The sequence below is a fragment of the Gadus macrocephalus genome, chromosome 5 (assembly GCF_031168955.1).
Source record: "Gadus macrocephalus chromosome 5, ASM3116895v1".
Taxonomy (NCBI): Eukaryota; Metazoa; Chordata; class Actinopteri; order Gadiformes; family Gadidae; genus Gadus; species Gadus macrocephalus.
The window spans coordinates 16,863,643-16,874,358 of NC_082386.1; the positions used below are offsets into that span (position 1 = coordinate 16,863,643).

Below are 10,716 nucleotides of genomic sequence, written 5' to 3' on the forward strand. Positions count from 1 at the left end.
TGGCAGAGGGTAGAATCGATTCAATGAACCACGCAGTGACCTCCGTTCTAGGGCACGGCAGTGTTGGACTGTTAGTTGTTCTGTAGTTGTTTTTTTTTGGTAATTGTTAAGTGATGAATGGGGATGTTATTGGTCGTTATTGTAAGACAGTGTTGTGTTACAAACTGCCACAGTGTTGTGTCATGCGAGACGTGTAAAACCAAATTCCTTCGCCCAGGTGACATATTTTATGTTATAATTGGGTATATTATATTCATGTTTATTCAGGATCTTCACAGTTCTGCCACAGTTCTGTGCTGCGCATGCTGCCACACCCTCTGATCGTGTGTGCGTGTGTGTGTTTATGTGTGATAAACTGGCTGATTGCAAAAACACAACAGTAACATACGACAAAACCAGCGGGCCTTGGGACCCGAGTGTTGCCAAAGAAAAGAACCCAACAAAACAAGCTAAGCTAACAGCCAATACAGCGGACCACACGTCCGCTAACCTAACTAAACTAAGCCAAAAGTACAGCGGGTAGCAACACTCCTAGCCTGGTGTTACTAACAAAGGAGAGCACTAGGTGTAAATGTATAGAGGCCTCTGTCTTACCTGTCCCAAGGCCGCAAGGTAACCAGAAAGACAAAAAAACATGGGGGAACTAACAAAGGGGGTCACAATTGGTGCAAGCAGGGGGAGAAAGGAAAACTAGGGGAGATGCTGACAAGATGACAATATATGTATATCTCTTTGATATGTATGTAATCAAATTTGATCAAAAAAATAATCAACCATGCCACAGCAAAACCAATCCACAAACCACAAACGGGACAAAAAGGAGAGAGGGTAAGTTCAACTTGCTTTCATGTGTGTGGCAGGCCTCCCCTGGCTGGACACTGATTCGGTGATCGGTGGAAGCTGTTTGGTAGAGGCGGGATGATGATGAGTTGTTAATGACTCGCACCTGCACATAACAGAGGGGAAACAAGAAGGCAGCAACAAACAAACAGTGGCCGTAACACTGTGGGGTGTTCGACGAACGGAGGTTTAAAAAACACTGAGTTAAAGCTGAACTCTAGGTTGATTGACCCTGTGCCGACCAACCCAGAGTTTTCGTTTCCACAGCAGCGGTTATGCATTAGTTCAATCAACTCGGGGGTTGGTTAACACAGGGTTTTCGCGTCCACGCCAAACCTTAAAAGACGTGATGTATGGATCATGGAAACCCTGACCGAAATGGCGAAACGGGCCGCTTATTTCAATGAAATGGAACTCCAGGTTCTCCTGGAGAGCTATGACGAGGAGAAGGACATTATCAGAAGAAAAGGGAACGCTAAAGCCTCTGCAACCCGGAGAACCAAAGCCTGGCAGCGGATCGCTGACCACGTAAATGCGTTAGTTACACGTCTAAAGCATGATCCTTAATTTTTGAGCCATGAATCTATAAATATCCCAGTTAAGCATTCTTAACGTTCCTACCACATAACCCTTTTTTCTTCTAAAAAATATGTACTCCGATGGCTCCCAAGCGCTCAGCGGATCAAGTAAAAATGAAGTATAAAAACATACAAACTGGTAAGCTTTTCCCACCATCGTATTGGTCTAAATTTAAATAAGCCATTTTTTTTAAGCCAATCGTGAAAAGGCCGACAGTCGGCACTCGGCAGACTGGATCTGGCCCTCAAATTGTCTTGACCCCGGTGGAGGAGCTGTTAATCAACATAAATTCAGGGCGCCCTGGCATGGAGGGGGTACCTAGAGGTACCTCCTTGGAGAGTCAGGGGCAATGTGAGGGTACCCAACTGGTTGAATGTAGGTTTTAGTGTTTTCTTGTATTTTAGATTTTGTTTGCCTTCGAAGTAACGCATGCAAACCGTGTGCGTGCCACAGCGCATATGTTCCAAATGTTTCTTTTTTTGGTAACTGGGTAGAAAACCTAAAAGTTACAACAAGTATTAACTTCTCAGATCAAGATGGATCAGTGCTTGTAATGAAGCCGCCGGCTACGATCGAACATTCTCCAGTGGATGCTATTTTATACTTTATGTTGTAAGTGCCTCAGTACTCAGACAATATTGCTCTTTGTATGATAGGAGGCCGATAAAAATCTTGGATGGGTCATCTGAAAGGACTGAGATGTGCTCAACATCTCCAACATTATAGATAAAACTACCATTTGCAAAAAAACGGAGGGTCTGGAGTGAACTGAGGCCAGGTCCTCGATTGGTAGTTTTGGCTATGTAGTCTGGAGAAGGATATTTAAATATATGAAAGATTTGCGCGAGAATCTATATCTCTCCAGCAAAAAGTAATCCGATATGCCAAGATGTCGAGCCGTGGTCTTATTAATCGCTCCCGGTGAATTGCACGTATAATTTGCGCTCCGATATCAGCAGTTCTCTCATCAAAAGGGCATGCCATTGTGAACAAATGAAATCTGCGGTGAACGCGGGTTTAAATACCTAAAACCGGGTTATGTTTCAAACTTAACCTGCGCAAAACCTGCTCCGACCAGGTTTGATTCGGAGCATATGTTTCTATAGTAACTAACATAACGTGTTCATTTTGGAATGGAAAACCTAGGGTTACCGCAAACTTATCCGGTTATGTGATAAAACCGGCTTTGTGGAATACCCCACTGTGCGATATATTCCTGTATGTTACCTGTCCGTACTTGAGTGATGTTTGATGTTTTTATCTGTGCTGTATTTATTTGTACCTAGGGGCTGCAAATGCATAGGCCTAAGGCTAACTCTGGTGCAATGCATGAAATGGTTACATTTATGTTTTTAATTGCACATTATCCCTTTCAAAATCAAATCAAATCAAATCAAAAATCAAACTCTATGAACACGTTGGAATGTTCCCATCAAGAAGTCCCATGATGCACTCTGACGTACAGCCCTCTTCCCTCCTGTACCCCCCCCCCCCCCAGGCTGCTGGGGGTCAACCGGGTGGTCATCTACAACACCAGCTCGGGGCCGGACCTCAGCCGCCTGCTGCACAGCTACAGCCAGGAGGGCTTTGTGGAGGTGGTGCCCTGGCCCATCGACCGCCACCTCACCCCGTCCAGGGGCTGGCAGCCTGCCCTGTTCCCCGGGGACATCCACTACTACGGGCAGCTCACCACGCTCAACGAGTGCTCCTACCGCTACATGGAGCGCTCCCGCTACGTCCTGCTCAACGACATCGACGAGATCATCACGCCCTACCGGCACGGTGACCTGGTGGCCGCCCTGACCAGCCTGCAGCAGCAGCACCCCAAGGTGGGTACTAGGGGGGGGCAGGGTGGTAGGCATGACGACCTCCTCGGGGTCGGGGCTTTGGGTGACTGGGTGATCGTCGTTTTGTACTGTGGAGTAGGGCTGCTCGATTATGGGCAAAAAAAATCATAATCTCGATTATTTTGGTCAATATTGAAATCACGATTATTCAAATGATTATTTTTGAGTTTGAAAACATGGCGTATTTATTTAGCATGTCTGTTCTCAGTTACAAAAAACACTTTGCAACTGAGAACTTTGAAATTTCGCCTTAAAAAATACACAAAAAGGTCAAAAAGCAAAAGTCCAAATCTAAAATAATGTACAGATATGTATCCAGCTGTTCTTCTGCACTTTCTAGAAAACATTTTAATAAAATAAATGTAAAAGAAAATCGTTTGACGCTAAAATAGAAATCGAGATCGAAATTCGATTAATCGCCCAGCCCTACTGTGATGATAAAGACTCTAAACATGAGTCGTGTTGACTAGTACTTACATTGAGGGCATTTAGCAGACGCTTTTATCCAGAGGGACTTATAATACGTGCATTTGTCTGAAGGAATACAACAATATATCGCTGTTGGTACAGTGAGGATGTTCAAAAGCACTAACGATCGCAAGGTAAACCCCTTCCCCGTATACAACGAAGACAGCTAGGATAAGATGCTCCGCAATTTAGTATTCTTTTTCAGTGCAAGGACGTACAACAAGTGGGCAAGGGGGGTGAGGCGATACAGAGTCTAGGGTGAACTCTAGGCTCTTCATGTGTTGGTGCTCATCTCCCCTCTGCTTCGTCCTCTCCTTTGTAGGCGGGGGTCTTCCTCATTGAGAACCACATATTTCCCAAAATCCACTTTGAGCCCAGTGGACGGTTCCACCGGCGTCAGTGGGAAGGGGTGCCCGGGGTGAACATCCTGGAGCACATCTACAGAGAGGAGCCCAACAGGGCGGGCTTCCACCCCTACAAGATAATAGTCCAGCCCAGGTACCATCAACTCAATGCTTGCCTTACAAGTCCTGTTTTCCTTACATCCATTCTTAAATGAAATACTTTCTTGAGTTGTGTACCAACATTGTTAAAAATGCCATTTGGACTCATCACATGTGAGGACAGGGCCCTGACCTTAAGTTTGGTCTCTAGTCGCTGTCAGCAATCATCGCCAATGGAAAATGTGCTCTAACCACTGGGGGTGAGGGGCGTGGCCTTCTTAACAGCCACATCCCCTTCAGACACATCTCATTCTTACACATAGATGCTTTTTTTCAAGGATTAGTTATCTGGGCATCCTGCTCTTGTGGTCTGTGTGTGTGTGTTTGTGTGAGTGTGTGTGTGTGTGGGGGGGGAGGGAGGTTTCCTGTGTGGATGTGTGGGGGTGTGTGTTTGTGTGTCGGGTTGGTTGGTGTGCGTATGTGTGTGTGTGTGTGTGTGGGGGGGGGGGGGGAGTCTGAGGTTCTCTGAGGTCAACAGCACTCAGCTAGTCATTTCCGTTCTGCTTTTACATTGATATGTTTAAAAGCGTCTCTCTGAACACAGAATAGCTAGGCTCCCACCAACTAGGTAGAGTCGGCCTACAAGCTCTAAGGCTCCTACCAACTAGGTAGAGTTGACCTACCAGCTCTTACTGTACGTTCACACCAAAAGCTGTAAAACATGCAAATTCGCAGAATAGCTCAAAACACTGTCAAAAATATCTACAGCTCATATCGCTCTTGCGCATATGTTTACTAGGACCCACGCCGGCGAGAGACATCTACATTCCGATTGGCTGCCAGCATGTTGGTAGAGATAACCCTTATCGAATAAGGAAACTGTAGACAAGTTAAATGTCCTGTGACGCAGACAAGTTAACCGGTTCTGTGCATGTGTGTTTGTGTGTGCGCGTGTGTGTGTGTGTGCGCGTGTGTGTGCATGCATGCGTGCTTGCGTGTGTGCATGCTTTAATGTATGTTCATGTGTGTGTGTGTGTGCATGCTTGCGTGGGTATGCATGTCTCCGTGCGTGCATTCATGTGCGTGTGTGAGCGTCAGGGATGGAAAATAACTTTTTTGCCTACCAGCCACTCATCTTTTTTACCAGCCACATCTTATACGCCATATATTTTTTTAATAAACGCGTACATTTTGAACAATATAATAGTAACAATAGATAAGAAAAGTGTTTTTCATACGCATCTTTTTTTCAATCAGAAGGGATTTTTACTGTAAGTAGGTTCTACCAAGGAGCTGAGTTGAAAACGTTACACTCTTACTGATAAACAATACACAGGTGACAGGTATCTGCCATGTTAAGTCATATTTATATCAAAGGTATTACGAAGTTTGGGGATAATTCATTATTTACAATAAAAAACAAATTTACATATTAACAATAAAACAACATGCATGGCTACACCATCATAAGTCAATTTGTTTTTTTATATTTACATGTGACTAAATACAATTTTGTCCACAGGCATGGTAACTAACGTATGATAGTAAGCATTATTGGCCCTTAACACTAATATTCAGAAAAAACACTTTCTTTCTGTTCAATAGTCTAGATATAACTTTATCAATCACCAGTAGGAGACATTTGTAAATGTTTGTCCCTATAAAAAAATAATGGTAAAAAAATAAGTACAAAACACGACGGTAACTGAGTAAGTCAAACCGTCCAATCTGAAGGCTCTACTTAACCACTCCCCCTACTCACTTCCACCAATGCAAAGCGAACAGAACTGAGTAGGGGAGGGCGTAGCCTAACTAGTTTGTGAACGACCCAGAGAAACGCAACGCAAATTCAATGTGAACATGTATGAGGCTTTTATAAAATCCCGGACGATTTTGAAATTCCGCAAAACATTGTCTCAAAAAGAGGGCATGTCCGGGCCAAAAAGGACGTATGGTTAGGCCTACCCTACGTACGGAAAACACATTTGATTCCTACCTGTAGCGGCCCAAATTGGTTGGCGCTATCCTGGTAATTTCTCTGCGTGAGAAATACGAAGTGTGGCGTGTGAGCGTGTGCATGGGTTGAATTCATGGGGCAAGCCCCAGGAATCTCCCACTTCCGGCTTCCATGAAAGAGAACCAAACTAATTCACACAATAGCGTTCATGCAAATCTAGCATTAAAGGTTAATTTAAGGAAGTTCTCTCCAGGCAGTCACGCCCGAAGTAGTTCGCTAGTAGTACCTCTTTAATTTGCAGTGTCAAGAGAATTCTGAGAAATCTGAAATGCTGACTAAATTCTCAGAATTCTGGAACTGCAAATTATTGCGCGCTTCCATACCACTCTAGATTCCCCCACGCCCACACAGATTTTTTCCTGTAGAAACCTATGGTGGAAACCGATACGCCCTCTTAACCACAAAATGTCTGAGTCACTTCTATGGAAGTAAATCTGTGCCATCGGATTTTGAAAATAATGCATTGAAATAACTTATTTGGATTTGAATTGAACTCCTATTCAGCTTTATTTTTCAATGTTAAAAATTCAAAATCAAAGATTCAACGTCAAAAACTTCAAGTGGGGACGTTGATTACGTCGAAATTCAAATCCAGATACGTTATTTCAATGCATAAATATTCAGTGCTTAGAATTCAATGGCTTTTTATTTTCAAAATCCGATGGCACAGATTAACACTTCGCCTTCGTCATGCTTAACTGATCATACCTCTCTCTCTCTCGTTGGTTGCACAAATCTTACCATGGACACTTCCCGAACCCCTCTCAAATTTCCGCCAGCCAGACAATTCACGTCACAGTCACGTCTGTTCATTTATGAATGGAATTCTGAACGTGCCCCGCCTCCGAAATAGCCTGGCTATAGCCATGCTGCCGAGGCAGCCTGGATTCCATGGATCCGATTTTCGCAGATCAGCAAGAGAGGCGTAGAAGAAGAAGGGGGCCGGATGTAGACAGTAATGGTTGTGGAACTGTGCAGCGCCGTATGACGAATGTATTGAATCTGCACATTTGTTCGGACCCGACTAGAAAAGTATTACCCGACACAGTGGCGGGTGAAGTGACACGATTCACCCGCCACCATGCAAATCCACCCGCAAATGGCGTGTGGCGGGTGTTCATTTCCAACCCTGGTGAGCGTGGGTGTGTGCATTCATGTGTGCGTGCGTGCATTCACGTGTCTGTTTTTTCATGTGTGTGCGCCACAGGTCCCTCCAGCAGACCTCCGTCCACTCCGTGCTCCAGAGCTTTGGGGAAGTGGTCCAAGTCCCGCCGGACGTGTGCCGCATCGTCCACGTGCGCGTCCCCCTGCAGGGTCACCTTACCCTGGACCAGCTCCACGTGGACCAGCGCCTCTGGGACTTCAGCGAGAGGCTGGTCCCCCGGGTGGACCGGGCCCTGAGGAGGGCGGGGCTGCTGAGGTCGGAGGTTACCAGGCCCAGCTGATGGAGGGGGGGCAAGCCACTACTTTCTCTCAAACTTTGGGGTCAAACTGCACATGGTGGACGGTGTTAAAATGAGGAATTGATTTCTTCATCAATTCAGAAGAAGTAACAAAGGGAAGTGGTTTGTTTGTAATATGGGTCCCATGGCTATTGTACTCTTTTGTACTCAGTACTGAACTGAACAATAAAAACAAACAATAAGATTGATGGGGACTACAAATATCTTTGAAGGCAGGTGTAAGTACTAAGAGGTTGAATATTACAATAGACCTGCAATGTTTGGCTGTTATCCTCACCTGAGCTTCCTCATTGGACCTCAGAGCCGAAATCTCTTCTTCATAAGGTGGATTAACTCGTTAACCTGATCAGGCACTTGCAACCGAAATCCTCAAATGAGTAATGTTTTCCAGCAAGGTTTTGCAAAGTGGCCACCTTTGAGTCATTTGTAGACCATGAAAAATGCATGAATCATTTGTAGATTTAAACAATAAATGAGACAATCAGCTACTTTTTCCTCCAGAGAGCTGACAATAATGTAACTCTTAGCCGAGCGTTTAGTTATTAGGTGCTGCATGCATGAGTGCTGCATGCAGCGCTCAACTATTGTTCTTCATAAGTTTTATTCTTTCTTTCTTTATTATTCTCTACAAACTTTGGGACCTATCTCCTTCCTCAATTTTTCAGAGACTCCATTCAAATTTTAAAATATTCAGAATAGCTTTGAATTGCGCACTTCCTTTCAAATTTTTACATATATTTTACACTTTTTAAGATATTCTACTTTCTGTCTACTGTCCATTGGCCGTCCCCTTGTGTGTGCGGTGCGCTGTGTGTTGTGTGTCGAAGTTAAATAAAGGCAACTCTCGTGCGGTGTATGGGGCACGAGAGTTGCGTAACCGCTTGACCTGGGCTCCCGCCTCGTCCCTCCCTCGCTGCTCGCTGTAACAGGATCTACGATATACTGTGCAGGTTTAATAGACGGAGACACTCGTGTTGCCGGTGTAGCCTTGGGTACTTTATCACATGCCTGTTTACGTTACAGGTGTTTGTTGTGTGTGCAAAACACTACGCGAAACACGGGAGCCTCATGAGTTCAACTGTTTACTCCAACTTATGCCAACGGACACACGTCACCGGGAAACACGTCCTCCGTTACATTAACATACAGGCATGCTCTCAAAATACGGGCATGCCGTAAACACTGTCTTGGATACATAACAGTGTTCACCCCCTAAACCTTCCCCGACCTCCTTTCCAGGTTCCTACGCATATCACTACACTCGCCACATTGGTGTCAGAAGTGGGATGTGCCCCTGCTCACGCGGAGAGGGACTTGAGCCATCACGCCCCGTGCCCACTACCTCCGTCCGTTGGCTGATCCCCATTGACTTTGAATGGGGACGGACGCGCAATGCATTGTGGATCCGTCCGTTCCGTTGGAGCCTTCGGCTCAGTCAAAAAGTTGAATAATGTTCAACTTTTTCGGCAGCGACGGAATCCGTCATCCAATCAGATTGCGTATGCAAATTTAAACACTGACGCGACTCGGGCTCTGACGATACTGGAAAGCGGGAAAGCGGGTCATCTTGCCTCGCAACAAGCAGGAAGAAGCGGGAAGAACCCGACGAACCGATTTGATTGGCTGACGGATGCATCTGCAAAGACTACTTCCCCCATCAGTCAGCCACGCCTTCCCACGTCCGTTGACTGACGGAGGCAGTGGGCATGTAGGGTCACGCCTCGTGCCCACTGCACCGTCAGTCAACGGACGTGGGAAGGCGTGGCTGACTGATGGGGGAGTAGTCTTTGCAGAGGCATCCGTCAGCCAATCAAATCGCTTCGCCGGGTTCTTCCCGCTTCTTCCTGCTTGTTGCGAGGCAAGATGACCCGCTTTCCCGCTTTCCAGTATCGTCAGAGCCCGAGTCGCGTCACAGTGCTTACATTTGCATACGCGATCTGATTGGATGACGGAACCGTCGCTGCCGAAAAAGTTTAACATTTTTCAACTTTCTGACGGTTGAAAAACGCTCCAACTGAACGGACGGATCCACAATGCATTGCGCGTCCGTCCCCATTCAAAGTCAATGGGCAACGGTCAACTGACAGAGGTAGTGGGCACGGAGCGTCACGGTCGAGCCCGTGGAGGCCCCAACTGACGCCGACGCGCCCTGCGCTAGGGGAGCGCAGGGCGACGCAGCTGGAGCCGTACCTGGCACAGTTCAGGCTCGCTGAGTGGCACAACGGCTGGGGTGTCCCCGGGTTGGCGGTCGTCCACCTCGCCCTGGCGCTGGAGGGGACAGCGGCGCAGGCGCTCCTGGAATTTGCCCCAGCGGACAAACTGGACCTCGGGGGCCCTGACCCGGGCCTTGGAGAGGCGCTTCGGGCAGCGGGCCGTCGGCAGCCACAGCCGCGAGCTGCTAACCAGACGCCGCCGCCGCCGGGAGGGGGAACGGTTGGGGGGCCTACGCAGCGGACTTGCAGCTGTACGCCCAGCGGGGTTATCCAGGCTTCCCTGCTGCGATTAGGGATGAGCTCGCCCTGCATGCCTTCCTTCAGGGACTGAAATGATTCGGGACAGATTAGTGGTAGGCTTGAGACACAAAGGACTGTCAGAGAAGCTGCAGATGGCTCACCTGCCGACACTGCTCCGTGGCTTGGGCAGCACGTCCGCCTCACCATGCCCCCGACCCTCGATGTGGCTCTCCACGTGGCGGAACAGGCGGAGGGGGAGCTCTCCAACCAACCCCGCCTGCAGGAGGATGATTGCCAGGACCAGACCATTGTTGACCGCTGTTGTCTCCCGCCGGAGCCTCGCTGCCAAGGGACCACCGCCTCGGCAGCGGTAAGCTGCGCTCAAGCGGGAGACATTCACGGCGAACAATCCCTTTCTCCTTCATGTCGTGGTTCATGTACTTCAGGGAGTCAAAGCCAAAGTTCCTTTCCCCCCAATTCATTCTCAACCATGGCTGAGATAACCCCCACTACGAGTCTCGTTGTGGAAATACCAGAGACGAGAGTCTGACGTGTTACGCGCCATAACACCAACAGCAGAACGGTTATCCAAATAACAAGGAAGTG

The 10,716-nt window shown here is 47.3% G+C and overlaps 1 protein-coding gene across 1 annotated transcript in view; it reads left to right on the top strand.

Moving 5' to 3' along the window:
* Nucleotides 1-7,845, top strand: part of LOC132458258 (uncharacterized) — an 18,667-nt gene extending 10,822 nt beyond the window's left edge. Inside the window, exons 3-5 of the mRNA XM_060052834.1 lie at nt 2,918-3,248; nt 4,057-4,232; nt 7,402-7,845. Of these exons, the coding sequence (XP_059908817.1) occupies nt 2,918-3,248; nt 4,057-4,232; nt 7,402-7,639 (745 nt within the window). The 3' untranslated portion in view covers nt 7,640-7,845. The remainder of the gene's footprint in view (nt 1-2,917; nt 3,249-4,056; nt 4,233-7,401) is intronic.
* Nucleotides 7,846-10,716: the final 2,871 nt, after the last annotated feature.